Here is an 18,919-nt window from a genome sequence, read left to right as displayed (position 1 = left end):
AGCACAGTGTCATGTATAATAGGACTCAACTAGGGTATCTGTTGGAATGAATGAATGAATGAGTGACTGTATGAGTCTTGGTCCAATCAGGAGAGAGACAGCACATAGTAATTTGAAAAAAGAAAACTTACTATAAAGAATTGGTAACTATAACCACTCAGATTGGAGTAGAAGCATGAATTGGATTAACACGAGCTATAATAGCAGGAAAATCTCATGCGAAACATCATTCCCAGACCAAACTTCACTTACAACAGAGGCACTTTCAGAACTTACTAACTTGCATGATGCTCAACAGCCATCATATTAGTCATCCTGCTACAGTCTTGTAATGGGATTAATTTTCAATGAAAACCGGACTGGCAAAGGAAAGTCAGGATTTGGTGGCTGGTAAGGAGTGTGTTGAATTTGTAGTTGAACTGGAGAGAGTAATGAAGTTCTTAGAAAACCACTTGGGCTAAGTGACAACTTTTATATATTTAATTATGTTACATTAATCTTATAGAGTTGACATTTTTTCTTTCTTTCTTTCTTTCTTTCTTAAATTTTTAGGTAGTCTGCCACGTGGTTATAACTGCTTATTGTAGAAAATCTGAAAAGCACATAAAAATGTAAAACATAAATACATTCCTGTCATTCATAGATCATTCATACTGGTTCAGTATATTTCCTTAAATAATAAGATTATGCTGCCTAATTTTTTTTTGCTTCATCCAAATATAGGGACATCATTATTAAATTTTATATAGATGTAGCTATATAGATATAAATTTGTACTGCCATATATTGAACAATGAGGCAGCACAAAACTAGTTGACATAGGTAGATACATGATTGAATCATTGATTGATTGGTTAGTTGATTGATTTCTCTCATACCCAACCTGCATGGAATGCTTTGTGTCTCTATTTTAAAGATAAACTAAACTTCAGAGAGCCAAAGACATATAGCTTATGCATAGAGGAATAGTATTTGAGCCTAATTGTTTCTGTTTTCAAAGCCCATTATAGCACATTCCCTTACACATTGCATTAGCAATTTACTATGTTAATAAAGGAGAGCATAATTTGCATCTCCTTGTCCCCTTAGTTTCTTAACTGTGCTTGGACATTTAAGCTCATTTTAAGTTTTTATTTTATAAATAATGCTGTATATAAAGATATTGTCCCTTTTAAAAATGATTTCCTTGAAGAGATATCAAAAGTGGAATTACTGATTCCAAGGATATACATATTTTTAAATTGTTGTCTAGAACCACATACCAGTTCACTCTCCAATGGCAATGTATGAGAATTCTGTCCCTCTGCCCTGGCCTGCTTGAAGTTTTGGTTCAGACTGTCTTAAGAGATATGATCAGGGTATATTCTAGGACAATGAATGTGACATTTTTTCTTCCCTTGTAATTGAAACATGTAGCTTAGTTATTAACAATTAAAACTTGGAATAATGCTCATATTTTAGCCGTTTTTCTTCTGTTTCCTGGAGAAGAATAAACAAATTTAAACCTTATAGGTTATGGTCAGTGGTGTAGAACAGGGGGCGAGTTCAGAGAAGCCAAATGTATAAATTTTCTGAGGATCCAAATAGTGTTTTTTTTTTAATACTTTCTCATCTCAGTTAATCCTCACAATAGTCCTGTGAGAACAGATGACTTAAAAAATATCCAGAAGAGGAAACTGAGGATCAGAAATGTTCAATAACCTAGTCAGAGTTACATGGCTAGGCTGGATTCCAGGGCTATCTGACTCCAAGGTTGTGCTCTGTCCATCATGCCATACACTTTAGCCTGTGGCTTTTACAGTAACAAATTCACTGTTAACTGGCAAGTTAGATTCTGTACGGGAAATCTTTATAGAGGGGTAGAGTTGGGGAGATGAAGGTAGAGAGGTGAAATAGGATGTTTCTCAAACAAGGAAGAATGTCAATATCCTGAATGAGGCAACAGAAGTAGAAATTTAAAAGGAAGAACAAATTCAAGAGAGATTGAATTTGTTACATCCTTTGATATCTCTTCAAGGAAATCCTAATAAACTTGGGTAAAAAGGAAGGGTCAGAGATAGCACCAAGATTTCTGGCCTCCATTACTAATTCAGTGATAATGCCCTATTGGAGACAGGGAAGTTTGGAATGAGTCTTGAAGGAAGCTGACTAATACAGTTATGGCTAGCTTGAGTTTGAGGTGCTTGTAAGATGTGCAAATGACATTGAACAAAATATCTGCAGTGTGGCTCTAGAGAGATCCAGCTAGTGATAGAGATTTGAAAGTTGTTGGCCTTAAGATCCTAAATGAAGTCTTAAGAGTAATGACATTTTCTAAAACAACTTAAAGAAAAGTATCATTAGTTTATGTATGTAAGAACTAGAATCTAGAAAAATCAGACCACCTGGCATCAAATCCCAGATCTGATTTCTTTCTTTCTAGACCGCCCACTCTCTCTTTCAAGCCTTGTCTTCTACTTCTTGTTCTCATCCAGGACAATTTTGTCCCCAGAGGACATTTGGCAATGCCTGGAGACATTTTTTTTATTTTTACAACTGGGTTTGCTACTGGCATCCACTGGATATAGGCAAAGTATGCTTCAGAACATTCTATATTTCATGGGACAGCCCCCCCGCAGCAAAGAATTATCTCATTTAAAATGTCAGTAATGCTGAGGTTGAGAAACCTGCACTAAGACCTCTAGAATAGAGGGTTTTTTGGTGAGATTTCAATGAGATAATGCGGGTAAAGAATAGTAATAGACACAATGTAAATAATATGTATAAATATTTTTAAAATTAAGTCAAACAATCATGCAGAAAACAATGGTAGAAGATGGAATTTGGGGAAATAGTTGCCTCTAAGGAAATGGGCAGAAGTAGAGGTATATGTGACACATTCTGAAAGGTAGCATCGGGGAGGACGAAAAGAATGAAGAAAGAGAAACAACAGGGTAAAAGAACAGAGTAGTTCAGTGCAGTGGCAAAATTTCTGTTGTGTGCTACAACAGGAGAAGAAAGAGACCACTGCCTGGGATTAACTGCAGATTAGAAATAACTTTTTTTTTTTGCATGCTAAAAATATATTTCCAGAAGGATAATGGTCCCACATATGAAAAACAATGTCTATATGAAAAGGGCTGTGATTATCGCAAAGCATAATTATTTAACAAATTCCAAGTTCAAATAATTTTTTAAACCACATTTTCAAAATTTAATGGTTTAGGCCAAAGTCCCAGTTACTTTTTTGGCTATTTCAGAACTATTAGAGGTGGGAGAATGCTTTACCTGTTGTCTCTTTTTTTTCCGTTTTGACGTTTCCCTTCTTTTGACTTGCTCTTCACTTCTTTTTTCTTTTCCCCGGATATTTTTGTTTCTTTTATTTTCATGTGTCCTCATCAGTGGAACTGGATGAATGAGATCTTTCCCTTTTCTTTTTAAATTTGATTTTCTCTTCGCTTTTTTTCTTGTTTTGTTTTTTCTTCTCTTCTTCATTTATTCTTTTTTTCTTGTAATCCCTGCAATTAATTCAGTTCTTCATTCTCTTTATAAATATCTTCACTGCTTGTGCTACTAACATCCCAAACTATATGTCCCTTTGGAATATACTAGGAGAAAAATGCGGCATTCAAAAGTCCAATGACCAGAGTAGCCACATTTTTCACATCCTGCTCTGACACTGTCCTTGCTGAGACCTGGGACCGCCGTGGCGCTGGTGGGAGGAGTCGCTGGAGCGCTGGGCTTTAAAGAGTTCGCGGGCTTTCCGCCAGCCGCAGGGACGGCGCCCGTTGGAGACCGCCTCTTCCCACCCCCCCCCCCCACCCCCACCCCCCACCCCCGGCAGCGCCGCGGAACCTCCATGAGAATCCGGCAAGTGCCTCTAAACCGAGTGGTAACTTTTGAGGGAACAGCCCTAAACCGAGTGGTAACTTTTGAGGGAACAGCCCTAAACCGAGTGGTAACTTTTGAGGGAACAGCTGCAATAACAGCGAAAGAAAAATCGGTGTAGACCGAAAGAAAAATGGGTATAGAAGGCAGGCTGCGATGAATGGGTGGGGAATTAGGAGAAGAATGAGGAAGTGGGTGGGTAGTGAAGGTTATTCAAACTGGCTATTTGGCCACAAAGAGTAGTTTGTAGATTAGGAAAAATCGAAAGAGAGACAATGAAAGAGAAGGATAGAGGAGGAGTGATGGACTGAGCATGAGTCCAGGGAAGAAAGATGAAAGAGTGATCGGTAACCAAGAAGAGATTTGCGCTGAATAAGTGTTGGAATATTTCTTCCTTAAGAGAGAAGTATGATGATAATCTTACTGTACTTTAGGTCCAGGAAAATAAATGAAAACCAAATATCTCAACTTTTTATGAATCTCTAAGAAATTACAATTGAAAATGTTACAATTAAATAGCTCAGGTAAACAAGAAAATTATCTTCTAAGTTTTAATGTTTCTTCATGAAAGTTCCTTGATTGGAACTTTAGTAGACATAGGAAAAATGATCTTTTTTTTTTTTTTTAATTATTTCTCTTACAAGAACTAGATTGACCACAAAGGCAGGAAATGAGAGAGCAGATGTTTGGTACCAAATCCTATCTATTGACCAGCGGTCCCCAGCATTTCACAATGGGAGAGAAGTGGGTGTGTGTAAGGTTTGGGATTGTAGGCTTCAGGGTCAGGTTGCCTCAGTTTATATGACAACTTTGATACCTACTAACCATGTGACCTTGGCGAGATAGTTAATTGTCTTTGTCTCAGTTGCCTTATTTATAAGGCAGGGTAAATCCATGTAAAGTAATTTATATAATATCTGGCATATGCTGGCTGTTATTGTCCTGTTTTGATACATTTGTCATTACTAAATTCTTTAAACTTTAATTTCTGACATGTGCCAGTTTGAAACTTTTGTGTACCCCAGAAAAGCCATGTTCTTGAATCCTGATTCAGCATTGTTGGGTGGGATCTTTTTGATTAAGTGATTTCCGTGGAGATGTGACCCACCCACCTGTGGTTAGGACCTGTTAATTAGGTGGTTCCATGAAGTTATGTCTCCACCCATTCAAGGGCTTCTTGGAGTCCTTTAAGAGAGAACCATTTTGGTAAAGGTTTCAGAGCCAACAGAGACAGAAACCTTTGTAGGTGCAGAAAGAACATGCACCCAGAATTGAAATGAAACCAGAATCCAAAGGATGAGCAGACACCAGCCATGTGCCTTCCCAGCTGAGAGAGGTGTTCGAGACCCATTGGCGTTTCTTGGGTCAAGATGTCTTTACCTGGATGCCTCAGTTTGGACTTTTTTTTTTATGGCCTTAGAACTGTAAACTTGTAACTTAACAAATTCCCTTTATAAACGCAAATCCATTCCTGGTGTATTGCATTTCCGGAAGCATAACAAACCAAAACATGATATTAAAGTATACTTTAACTCGTAGATTCTAAATATTTTTTTTCTCTAGGTGAAGTTTTTATTTCCCTTTCCAATTATAAAATAAAAGCAGAAGTAAGAAATCAAGTGACAGACTAATTTTTGTAAAAATATCAAGCTAGTGACTAACAACTTTTTAACAAAAGTATAATAAAAGAAAATATCTTTGGTAGAATTAGTGTGACATTTTAGGATTTTATTTTCAATACACTTTTAAAAAAATCTATGACTTCAAACTATTTTCTACTCCCATACCATTTTCCTTAGTCAAATTTCCCAGAAGCGGTTTTATATGGCCTACTACAAAATTTGAATGAACTGATATCCAATATCATTGATATATCTATATAAACTAGAATATGTCAGGTAGGGATTTTTATTGTTTTTACAGAATTATTTAGTATTATTTGCAAATTTATAAATTTACTGTTTATTTTTGGACAGGTTTTAATAAAGTTGTCAATTATATGGATGTGTATATTTTAAATAATTCATCAGTAGATAAGCTGCATTAAATTAAATTGTAAGCATTTAATAGATTAATTCTTCACTATTGCCTTAGATTCCGCTTTAAGAATATGAAAATCTGGAAAATAAATTTGAACATTTGCTTGTGCATGATTCTTATTATGAAAATGGCCCTCAAAATGGTCTTAGAAGTAAGAACCTACTGCTTTATGAGAAAAGTTTAACAATTTAGTACTAACTTTATGTTTTTATTGGGGAAAACAGATTATTTTTATGGAATTAGTAGGACATATATGATGCACCAAAACTGTGTCATTGACCCAAGAAAACCAGTAGCAGAAATGGTAACTATCTACTTGCATTAGTATGCCTTTGATATGGTAAGGTAAACTGAGTTTCTAACAGTTAAAATAAATATGGGTCAAATAATAATAATAATGGGTCAGCCACATGAGAACAGTCCATTGCATAGACTGTCTAATTTAAGTACAGTGGGAGGTATTTTTCTTAATTTGTAGGTTGGGTGCATTTGGGCAATGTATACTTGCAAGACTGTTTTCTTCCATAACCTAAAAAAGCTGAACGATCACTTCAGATTTGATTCTAATCTCTCCTGCCTTTAATTGAAAGTGAAAGTTGTGCTTTATTTTTAAATCATTTCTTTTATCTTAATTGCATTTGGGATTAACGGATATAAATTTCATTTTTAGTCTAATATAATTGCCCTCATTTAATATTCTATATATAATTCAGTGATAAATTGCTTAGGTTTCACCCACATTTATATCAATGTATGTCTTTGTTAGGACCTGAATTTAGGTGAGGAGTTCATTTTAACTGAACATTTGTACTAAAAGTTCATCATTCATATAGGTGGATGCCCAAAGAACATACAAGACTTTTAACTCATACACCTTGAAGTGGTCATGCACACAGGCACCTGATGAACTGAGTCCATTCAATTCATTTTGAATTTCTGTAACTGGACAGGTCATAGGTTAGTTCCAAAACAAAGACTGATGGGTAAGATAGACTAGGTTACTGCTGTCATGAAACTTATATTTCAGTGTAAGAAGGACAACCGATATTAATTAGTGATAAGCGTTGGAATGAAGAGTAATGGATTAAAGTGATAGAGAGTGACAGCGGTAAGGGGTTTGGGAAAGGTTGATCAGGACACACTTTAATTAGCATTAAGAAAAAGCAGTGTTGAGAGGAGGGTCAAGATGGTGGCATAGGGAGGTGTGGAATTTAGTTAGTATGCTAAGGGACTAATAAATAGCCAAGAACAGTCTAGAACAATTAGAGGACTTCTGTGAGCAGACACACATTGTACACCAGTTTGGAATAGATGGAAGGAATGAGAGCATAGCACAGAACTATAAGTAAAGTCTCCCAAATTGTGGAGGCTGGTGCTTCTCCACTACTGGCACAGCAGGCTGTTTTGGAGACACTTCCCCATGGGAAAAAGCGGTATCTACTAGGAGCAAAGCAAGGAGAGCTCAAACAAGCTCCAATTATGGATTTAATTAACAAATTCAGACTGCAGAATACAAGTTCTGAACACAGAGACACCCAGAACAAGTATGAAAGAAACTCAGAGGTCTCTCCTAGCAGAGAGAAGGTGGGGATGATGAAAAGTAAAAGAAAAAACAAACAAACAAATAAACCAGAGGCCTTTCAAGTCAGCTGAGCTCAGAATACTGAAAAAGGGCTATGCCCCTAGAAAAGGGGCACACAGAGCCAAGTACCAACTCCAGCTCTTGATTGGTGACCTGGGGTGGGGTGGAGGGAGTTGGGGGAAAAGCTGGGATCTAGCTCTGAAAAAGGATTTATTTAAAAATTTTTTTAGCAGCCCATTAAACAAAACCCCTGGCATTTTCACTTGTTAGCACTGACCTAGGCAAGGGCAGAGTTAAGGTATGTCTGAGAGACAAAGTAATTTGTAGGTGAAAGAGATAAATCCCTAAAGGGCATATCTTCCCCAAGAAGATGGGGTGAGACAGGGCCCAACGCAAGTAGCAGCTCCCATTCCAAGAATTCAGGCACCAGGAGCTGAAAAATAGAAACAGCTCAAGCTCATCTTCTATCTCAGCCTCTGTCTCAACCCTCTCCACCCCTCACCCCCACCCTCCACTCCTGGCAGGTAGATAGTATGCTGAAAATTAAAGGCACTGCATTACTTTACACTGGTGGGGAGCTATGGGCTGATGAGCACCACTTGCTGGGTAGGATAGGAAAAGCACAGAGTCAGGATGCTTTCTGGAAAGACTGGCATATAGGATCTCATTCCCCCAGGGAAACTTGATACTGATTACACCCTCTTCCTGAGACCTGGGCCTGTCTTGTCTGGGAAAATCTGATTGGTGATGATCATATCTGAAGAAACCTTTCTTAAAAAAAAGGTTTCATAGAGGCAGAGCAAGAACCAGAAAAACAAAAGTTGAAAAATTCTGATCAGTTAAATTTCTGCTAAGAAAATTATTGTTCATAACAGTCTCTGCTTTCTCTGAAATTACTATCAACTATAATTTTGAGCAGATGAGATTCTTTTTATGGATGTTATATCCTTCCTTCTGATAAGGAGGGACCAATCATCACCTCCCATTCTGTATTGTCATTGTTTGCATTTTATTTCTCATATAAGATTGTAAATTCCTTAAGAGTGTATCTTATTCTCTTTGCATATTCCATAGTATCTTGATTTATTCCTTGTAGATAGTTGATATTGCACAAATACATGTGTGTGTCAGGTGTATTTGCCTGATAGATGGATGGATGGAAGGAGGGATGGACAGAAGGATATGGATGTTGGTTGATTTTATTGTATTTGGTACTCATTTATCCTCCAAAGAAACATATATTTGTGCAACACTTGATGGTATAAATCACTAAAAGTTGTGATTGTCCCAGTTATAAATAAAACAAATACCTGAAGTCACAGAGTGAATCTGGAGGTTTACTTGATAAATGCCACAAAGCAATGATGGGTGAATGTCTCTGAAATCTTAGGTTTAGCTAAGTAACAAGTGTCTTAACTAACTTGGGACACTAACCTCCTATTTTATTTTAATAAATGTATATATATTAATATATTTATATATTAAGGATTTAGCTAAGAGTCAGGTTAGCAAAGAATAATGGCCTATAATCACACACATCTGTCAAATCAAGAAGATTTTGCTGGGGGTTCAGATAATACTTGGGAAGTATTTTGCTTTGCACTATTGTAGTATTTGCAGTAACATGATAATATAATCTTTCTTGTTAAAGATTCTAATTTAAAAAGAGTCAAAATAAAATTATAAACTATTAAGAATAGATTATAATTTTATTTAAGGTTAGAATCAAGGAAAACATCATTTAAGATAATTTTTAGGGCAGGGCAATGGTGGTTCCATGGCAGAATTCTCACCTGCCATGCTGGAGACCCGGGTTCAATTCCCAGAGCCTGCCCATGTGAAAAAAAAAAAAAAGGAAGTAAAACAATTTTTAAAGCAGTTTCATTGAGATATATTCACATACCATGTAGTCCATCCAAAGTGCACAATCATTGCTTTTAGTATAGTCACAGAATTGTGCATTCATCACAATTCATTTTAGAAAACTTTCATTACTCCAAAAAGAACAGCATACTTCTTAGCGTTCACCTTTCGATCTCTATCCTTTCCTAGGCCTACATAACCACTATCTATTTCTGTCTCTATAGATTTATTTATATTTACATTTTATATTAATGGAATCACACAATATTTAGTACTTTGTGTCTGGTTTTTTCACTTAGCAGAATGTTTATTTTTTTTCCATTAGAGAAGTTCTAGGTTTACAGAAAATTCATGTCACCAAATACCCCACCGTTGTTGACACTTGCATTAATGTGGTACTTTGTTACAATTGATGTAAAAATATTGAGATAGTACTATCCACTATCATCCATAGCTTACATTAGGTTTATTTTCCCCCATACAACACCCTATTATTAACACCTTCTAATAGTGTCATATAGTTGTTATATATGAATTAGTGAAGGAACATTCTTACACTTGTACTGTTAATCCCAGTCCATCGTCCACAGCAGGATTCACTGTGTTATATAGACCCATGCTTTATCTTCTAAGTTTGGTTCTAGTAACATATGTAACCCAGAACTTCCCCTTTCCACCACATTCACATGCACACTTCAGCACTGTTAACTGCACTCACAACAATGTGCTACCATCACCACCATCCATTTCCAAACCTTTACAAGTTAAAAAAGAAAAAAACAAAAAACAAATTTTGCAATTTTCCTCCCACCCTATTTTTAAATACAAAAGAAAAAAATCTCTTAAATATTTATATATTTAAGTATTTATAATTAATAAACAAGTATTCCTAAAAATTATAGGGGAGTCAAGGATAGGAAATCATGGGGATTGAATGAGTTAATATATGTTATTGCATACATCCGTGATTTATTAATATAAAAAGTGCTTTGTAAATTCTGAAGTGAAATATAAATGCTGTTATTTTTTACCAGCATGATAATGCTGATCTCTGATATTTGGACAGCTTTTCTAATAATTTAAAAGCCTGTTTCTCTCTAGATGAAGTCTCATCATATCACACTCAAAGAACAAAATTATACACTTTTTAGACATACCACTGAGTAATCAGCTCTTTTCAGAAGAATGTTTTGGCTTAATAATGAAAACATCTTAATAACTGAAATTATTACCCACTGAGTTACTGTCACCATAATGTTCTAAAATAGATTTCCTAGAATGAGAAACATGCCTTTAACTGATATTTTTAAAGAACAGTTTCTATAAACTTTATCATCATTGACGTAAGAGGCTCATCCTTTCTCCTCCTTCCTTCCTTCCTCTCCTGCTCCCTAAGTATATCTACCAGCACTAAACATTAAAGGAATTTTCTGTTTGTTTCCTTTCTATGTCCATGTACTCAACTAAGAACCTTTAGGCCCCTCTTAAAAAATTATGCCAAGTCTTGTTAAAATTAGGTTTTACAATCTGAGAAAATAACAGCAGGGTGCCTCACACGGAGTTTGGGTGCAATGATGTTTCACTTTTGAGATGCCCTGCATTAAAGCCTTTTTGGTCAATAATGCCTCCATTCATTCTGAAATTGTCTAGAATACATGAGAAATTGGCTGTTTATTCTATAATGCTAAAATTTAACTCATATATAAGTTGTGATTCTTTTTTTTAAAAAAAGAGAATTTAATGCTATTCCTCTGGTCACCTATCTTTGTTAAAATTGATACGTAATATTTTATGGTTTCTATTCATTCGTTGTTGAAGTTTTCAAAACATCTTATTATAATCTCTTCCAGAACAGAAAAGTCTACTCCTTCATTAGTCAAGAAATGCCATAAGACGGGCGGGCCGCGGTGGCTCAGCGGGCAAGAGTGCTTGCCTGCCATGCCGGAGGACCCCGGTTCGATTCCCGGCCCCAGCCCATGTAAAAAACAAACAAACAAACAAAATATAATAAAACAAGAAACATGTTTAAAGATGTTTCCCTTCCTTCCTTCCATCCTTCCTTCCTTCTCTGTCTTTCCTTCCCTTCCTCCCTCTCTCTTAAAAAAAAAAAAAAAAAAAAAAAAAGAAATGCCATAAGACTTAGTTAATATTTAAAATGTCAATTGATACCTACAGTTATACTTGTCCGAATATCTGTTTGATGATGGTCGGCACAGATGGTAGGTGTTCCTACAAAATATCGGCAAGACAAAAAAAGAGAAAAGAAACACTAAGAAGTCCACACATGCACCAAGAGTGATAAATTCTGTAACACCATCAATTATGCTTAGTAAGATGTCCTAAATTATTCAGTGATCAGTGCAAAGATACACAGAGATTGACAGCCATTTGGAACTTATAAATATTGCTTGAACATTTTCCTAAACTTCTAGTTAAGTAAGATGGTTGTCTTATTGCTTGATGAAACTTAGCAGGATGCATTTGTTTCATATTTCAAAAGGTTTTGCATTCCTTTGTCCTCGATAACCTTCTAAATTAAGACTATTTACAAACAGCATAATGGTTTCAATTCCAAACACCAAGATTATATTCCTGGGTCTTTTTATTTTGAAAAGAAAGTCCATATGTTTATCTATAATCTAAAGTATACATAGTCACCACATCTATTCCTTCATCTGTGTGTGTGTGTGTGTGTTCAGATAAATAGATAATCTATGGTGTATGTCTACTTAATGAACTATTATTTATTTAGCTCTTAAAATATTGCTTGAGTTTTTAAATATAACAGTAAATTCTTTTTTAAAAATATGGAACGCTTCACAAATTTGCGTGTCATCCTTGCATAGGGGCCATGCTAATCTTCTCTGTATCGTTCCAATTTTAGTATATGTGCTGCCAAAGCGAGCACAGTATAGCAGTAAATTCTGATAACACTAAGTTAAAAAAATCAGGGTGGTAAATCATAGCTACTTTATGATTACAATTCTATAAACAGGAACATCAAACCTATACAGAAAAGTAAAGGGAAATACATAAAGAAGTTCCCACTAGCTACTTGTGGTTAGAGAACCACAAATAGCTTGTGATTTCTTAAAATTTCTTGTATCTGTCTCTGAAATTTTCCATAATAAAAAAGTCCATTACGGGCCACAGTGGCTCAGCAGGCAAGAATGCTTGCCTGCCATGCCAGAGGACCCGGGTTCGATTCCCAGTGCCTGCCCATGTAAAAAAAAAAGTCCATTACATTTTAAATGAAACATAATGAACTACTTCTTAAAATTACCAGTATTTTAAGGGGTGGTGAGTTTTACTCAAGTAGAGGCAATTTATTTTAAAAATAATTTCCTATTGTATCAGAATAGAGGCTTTTGAAAATAATAGGATTTCCTTTATTTTTTGGTCTAAAGATGAAGAATTAATAAAAATTGGATCATATGCACCACATAGAAAATTTGCATTTTAAATTAGGACATTTGAAAAGATATAAAGAAAGTTGTACTTCAAATACTTCTTTTTTGTTCACTCATTTTTAATGTAATAATTATCCTTAGATATGACTAAAATTTCACAAAAATAGATATAGATAGCTCATCATCGAGTCTAAAATGTATTTTGTTTTCCAATCAAGTTTAACTTACTTTAAAATCATTGCTGTGATTAGATGGTTTCTACCATCACCACTCTGTATAGCATACGAGATCTTTGTGTGTATACATTCGTATATTTTTCTAATAGGAATTTCAAACCATATTTTCAAAAAATTAAAAATCCTTAATTTAGTCAAATTTATATTATCAGTTTACTCTCTGATTCTTTGGTCATTTAGTAGCCTGTTTAGAGCGTCTTTAGCGTGAAGAGATACTAAGAGGAACATAGGACTTTTTTTTTCTTTCACTATTCTGTCAAAATTACTGTAAATTTTAAGTGCCTAAAAACACAATCTCTTAATATACCCAATTACTTTTGAAAAGCTAAGTTTTAGTAGATATTTCTTTTTTAACTTTACTAACAAAATACTCTTTGATACCTCTCTGTAAATATCATTTCACAATGTTTGGATTTGGTTGTACTAAAAATATTCAAGTATTATATCAGATGATAGTGGGCATGAGGGGATTGGAATTATAATCCTGAAATGCTGCTGAATTGCTCAGACAGCTTGAAAAAAATAACTTAAATTTCCTGTGCATAAATTTTCTTATCTATAAAAACAGAAAAATAACCAGATATGTGTAGTTTTATAGTAAAGGAAACGTTCTATTTTACTATTCATTGTGAACGTTTTTGCCTTAATGAGTTTCTCTGAAGTCAGACTTTCTCCAAGTTTATATAAGACATTTTATGGGAAGGTGGGAAATTTTATGGGACATTTTATGGGAAGGGGGGAAATTTTACTTTACATTATAAAGAACAATGGCCAGAGTCATATTTGAGCATTATTCTTAACTGTGAGGATTAAGTTTATCATTTATTTTCATATTAATTATAGATTGCAAATTCTTACAAGGACTACTGCCTAGTGCTCATTCATTTAGCATTCATTAATGCAATTTATTATAGAAAAATTTTCACTCGCAAATGAGATATTTGCTTCCTTTGGACTCTGCCTAGTCGTTTTCTTTTGGTCCTTTATTTCTATAGAAATACTTAGTATATTAAAATTTGCCCTAAAATACCATTTTAATATCTTAGTTATCTGTCAATATCTATCCTTGGCAATAATTGTTTGTGTAAATTAGTCTGGGGTTGTGTGTGTGTGTGTGTGTGTGTGTTTATGTGTGTTTTATTTTGGAGGAATTAATGTGGTTTCATAAAATATTCAAGTATTTGAATACTTTTTATCTATTGGACAACTGAATTTTCTTACTAGTGAGTTAGAAAAGCATAAGGTTAGTAAGACAAATTTCAGTGAACTCAGGATGCTAGCTTTTGAAGGGCTAACAATAAGATAAAAGTGTCCCCAACCAGGGTCTTCTTCAGTTAATGAATGTTTTATACACGAGAACAAACCATATTTCTGTGGAGAGTGGTCTGCAGGCCCTCACATGAAATGGAACTTAAATAGCTAAAATGCACTGAAGGAGAGTGAGAAAAATAAGAGACAAATCTGTGCGTATTCACATGTTTAGATTCCAGTTATAAACATCTGAAGCAGTATCCCAAGACATATATAGATGCTCATTAAAGAGAGTGCGTGGGGGTAGCTACTTGCCTGGGATAAGGGAGAGCAAAAAGGACCTAAAGAATCTTTGTTTGGAAAAGAATGAAATTTTATTAAGTAAGCGAGGGAAGCCTCAGGCTGATTCAATCTTTCATTACCAGTCATTCCAAAAGAGCAATAATCAGCATAACTTTGTGAAGAATAAATTCTAGTGATATACCTAATTTCTTCCAAAAGATAATAAAAGGCCTTGCAGATGCAGAGAGAACAATCTGACTCTGACCCTGTGGTAAAGCCTCCTGTACCGTGCACTTGTACCCCTTATGTATTTAAGGGAACTTTCTAGTTTCCCCACCCCAAGATGAGATCATGACACAAAGGCCTGAGATAACAGTTGTCCCATCTTCCCCACCCTCCCAAGCATGATGTCAAGGACCTCTCTATGGGTTAAAAAAAGAAAAATGCATATGAGAGTGATTAAGTAAGATTTAAATTTTAATCAGTAAATATCCTGTTTCAGGACCCGACCATGCATATGTATCATTTAATACATCATACAAGTCCATTTACATGCATTAATGTTATAAAGAGTCAAAAGTAAAATATAATTTCTTACAGCACTTCAAACTTCTCCACCCATACCCCAGGTGCTGTTAGGGATTTGATAGTTACCTTTAAAGGAGAATGATTTGAGTAGGAGGCAGTGTAGATTTTAAGGAGAATGATTGCCTAGGTCCATATCAGTCTTCAAACTTGATAACTTTATGACTTTGGGCCACTTTCTTAACCTCTCATGCTTTAGTATCCTCATCTATAAAATGGAGAAGATAAGATTGTTGTCATTATTAAAGTAGTTGTTGCTACTTGTAAACATTGTTGCACAATGCCTGGCATATGAGTGCCCTGTAAGTAAGGGCGCTCGACTTCTAAACATAGACTTTCCTTTTCTTCATTCAGTCCAGTTCAGTGGTTACCAAAATGTCGTGTACATAAGACTTACTCTATCAGCTTGAATTCGTCACTTTCAAGGATGACAATTCTGTGTATTCATAAATTAATTTATTCATGCACTAATTTTGCATGGACCCTATGATAGGTGATATTATAGATACATAATAGATGAGACTTTACTATATAAAATATGTCTGAGTTTGATCCTAGGCATATGGTAGGATATTGAATAGATTTGGTTTAAGCAGTCACATTGTATTTCCTGACTTAAACCAAAGTCAGTTTCTTTCTTCATCCCCCACCCCCCACACCGGCAAAAAAAGGAGTTGATTTCTCTCTAACTCCTTCCTGTTCGTTGTTTTTCTATCCTCTGCATATGAGTTTCAAATTTTGAAGTTTAGATTACTCTTTTGTTGCAGGTGGATAATGATATCCATCTTTTACAATTTGTTTGAGTACCTACCGTACCATAGGCATTCCATAATTGGCAGATCTTGTTATCTCAGTGTTATAGCTTTAGGATCTATATCAATTAGTGTATCACAGACCTTATTCTATCTGATTCTTTGAATATCTGCTTTTGTCAGATGCAGTTCTAGGTCTTGGGGAGATGAAGTGAACAAGATAGAGGCGGCCTCTGCTCTCTATAGTTTATAGTCTAGTTAGGGGAACTGTTATTATCTGATATGCTTCCTACTAATGTATTAAGTGTTTGAATACACTTTAATTTAGATTCTTTTAAATTGTTTAAATATGTGATTTACTAGGATGCCTCATCCCTGCTTGGTAGAGGATGTATCCTAATCGCTGTGTTTTTTCTCTCACAGCTCTTTCAAGCATTTGATTGGAGGGCTGGATGATGTTTCTAATAAAGCGTATGAGGATGCAGAAGCTAAAGCAAAGTAAGTGACTTTTTTCCTTGACCTTAATGTTGATTAGAAATCTTTTCTTTAATAGAAATAGTATCACAAGGTTTGTTGTATTTAACGAAGCCCGACACTCTGACAGAAAGAAAGTATTTGAGAAGAAAAAGCAGCAGTCTCTTCAAGGTAATTATTACACAGTATGCTCTCGGGGAGCATATCTTCCTGTAAACATCAAAACCTTCATTTTATGGTGACGCTCATCTAAACAAGGGAAGGTGGTTAGTTTAAAATCTAGCATTAACAATTGAATGTAAACATATTATTCCCACACTGAAAACACTTCCTGAATGAATGTGGATGCTTTCCATAGTTGTTTATGAAATTGCATGAAAACAATACAGGTAGAAAGAGTTCCCAGGAAAACTCATCATTTCTTCACTTTGAACGCTGATGGTACTAAACCATGATAAGAATGGTATGAGGTAGTAAATATCTCAATATCATTTTTGTAGAGCAAAACACAGTTTTACCCATGGGGATAGTGCTTTACAATAAAAGCTTTTTGACAAAGGTTTGACGTAATTTGAGTTTGACTTTGTTACTTAAAGAAACAATGTATATAATTATATCCTCTTCCCCCCAGTGCAGTAATTTAAGTAAAAATAATTTAGTATTCATTATCATGTTTATCATTTTTATGTTTACCACATAAATTTAGTGGTAAACCCAGTTAAGGGCCAAAATTAGGTTGATTGGTTTTGTATGAACCAAAAAAGAAAATTAAAAAAAGGTAATTTCTTTTGTTAAGAAGCCGTGAAGATGAAAAATTTGGCCTAGAGCTAAAAATTGAGAACTATAATCCATGTTGACCTGATAACATTGTATCATTTTCAAAGATGTTGAGATACCACTATTTCTTCTCTATATAGTTTAACTTTCGTTTCCTCTTATCTTTGGAGGGACATACATGAAAATGCTGAACTTAAATGCCAGCAGTACCTTTATTAAGATTTGTTCAGGAAATTGTCCTGGGCAAGTTTTTTCCAAAGGTCCACTGAAGTTTACCATCGTAAATTGTGGCTTGGCCAAGAGATAAAGTGAGAGGAGGTTAAGCGAGCTGGGGTTATAGGGAAGAAAGTGATTGATTCTGGAATTTAGGTCATTTAATAATGAAAGTGAAGATAAGATGAGATGAAGGCATGAATATGTGGTGGAAGCAATGAAATAAAGACCTAGTAATGAAATGTGGTAGAATCAATGAAATAAAGACCAAAGGATTATTGGATTAGGGATACTTAGAAGGATGTGTTTGCAAATGAGATTTGGACCAATTTCACTAATGGTATACACTGGACAATTTAAAACTAAACCTCACACAGTCATCCGTATTATTTATGCTGTAGGTGATTACTATTACATTTTCTGGTTTTTAAAAGTAGGTTAAAATGCACATCAATGCTAAGTTGAGACTTTTGTTTCTAATACTAATACCACTGAGTTGGCAGAAGAGGCCATTTAAGGTATCTTTTCAGTTTTTAAAGTTGCAAAACCTTCCTTTGTTAATGTAGGGCTTTCTTCCTAGAGAGGCCTTTTCTTGCAATATAAAAACTCAGATTTCTGACTTATGGCAGCATAAATATATTGAATTACATTTAATTAAGATTGCCATCAGTCATTATATACATATATATCATTATATTTTTACATAAACATATATATAATATCAGGTGGTAATCTACAGCTACTGGTGGTAATCTAAAGCAAGCTAAAATCAACTTGAGCAACTAGATAACTACTCTTAGAGTTATTAGAAAAAGTCAAAGGTCTTTAAAAGTAATTTATTTTAATTTAGAAATAATTTATTCTTGCATCTTCAATCTATTTCGGTTTCACTATTAAAGCTCATACGTAGATTCTTGTAAGGAAGGTTTTTGCTCTATCTCCTATTTACACCATCCAAAGAAGCCAGTCACAGGCTTATGGTTGATCATTGATGAAAAAGTCGTTATGAATTCAGCTATATCCTTCTCAGTGTTTTTTACTTTATAAAGACAGCAGTGTATCTGTGTCATGAATTCTTGCCATTCAAGAACTCACTGGCACAAACATCAACAAAAGGTAGTAAAGAAAACAAATACACTAAAATCCACATTCAGAAGATCAAAAGGCAGCTGTGGTAACAATTCACATTGAAGGGGAATCAATCAGTAGGCCAGATGTGAGCTTGGACATCAGTAGGCCCTGGGCAGGAGCCAGAAGCCTGTCATTCAGTCCCTGAGTCTGTCGTTACCAGCCTATGATCTTGGCCGTGACCATAACACCTGCCTCTTGTCTTAGGTATCTCACTTTTAAAATAGTATTTCTGTGATTTAATTGATGGTAGCTTTTAAAACTACTTTGTATAAAGGGCTATAGAAGAGGATGCTGCTGTTAATAGAAATAAGAGAAATAATAATTAGAAATATACCCTAGAGCATTTGCTACCTGGTTTGAATTACAATTGTTCTGTATCTATTATGTAAAACTAAATTAACTTGGGTAAGAAATCTTTAATCTTATGCAGAGAAAATACCTTACTTTGGTAGCATA

The 18,919-nt window shown here is 34.9% G+C and overlaps 1 protein-coding gene, 1 long non-coding RNA gene and 1 other non-coding gene across 7 annotated transcripts in view; 1 reads left to right on the top strand and 2 right to left on the bottom strand.

Annotated features, from left to right (window-relative positions):
* The window catches only part of PRKG1 (protein kinase cGMP-dependent 1), a 1,184,353-nt gene that overhangs the window by 1,077,772 nt on the left and 87,662 nt on the right, over window positions 1–18,919 (top strand). For 2 of the 3 annotated variants that reach the window (XM_077125297.1, XM_077125296.1), the window contains exon 9: window positions 16,292–16,366. In XM_077125297.1, the coding sequence (XP_076981412.1) occupies window positions 16,292–16,366 (75 nt within the window). Of the gene's footprint in view, window positions 1–3,831; window positions 3,850–16,291; window positions 16,367–18,919 lie in introns of those variants that run through there. The other variant, XM_077125298.1, reaches the window with a different exon arrangement.
* Window positions 1–18,919, bottom strand: part of LOC143653918 (uncharacterized) — a 67,718-nt gene that overhangs the window by 30,843 nt on the left and 17,956 nt on the right. For all 3 annotated transcript variants that reach the window (XR_013161611.1, XR_013161610.1, XR_013161612.1), the window contains 2 exons: window positions 15,186–15,324; window positions 11,526–11,581 (listed from right to left, as the gene is read on the bottom strand). This is a non-coding gene — a long non-coding RNA (uncharacterized LOC143653918). The remainder of the gene's footprint in view (window positions 1–11,525; window positions 11,582–15,185; window positions 15,325–18,919) is intronic.
* LOC143654718 (U6 spliceosomal RNA) lies at window positions 12,154–12,260 on the bottom strand. Its single transcript, XR_013161910.1, has one exon. It is a non-coding gene; the product is annotated as a U6 spliceosomal RNA (small nuclear RNA).

Source organism: Tamandua tetradactyla, chromosome 13 (assembly GCF_023851605.1).
Source record: "Tamandua tetradactyla isolate mTamTet1 chromosome 13, mTamTet1.pri, whole genome shotgun sequence".
Classification (NCBI taxonomy): Eukaryota; Metazoa; Chordata; class Mammalia; order Pilosa; family Myrmecophagidae; genus Tamandua; species Tamandua tetradactyla.
This window is presented reverse-complemented; position numbering and strand designations above follow the sequence as displayed.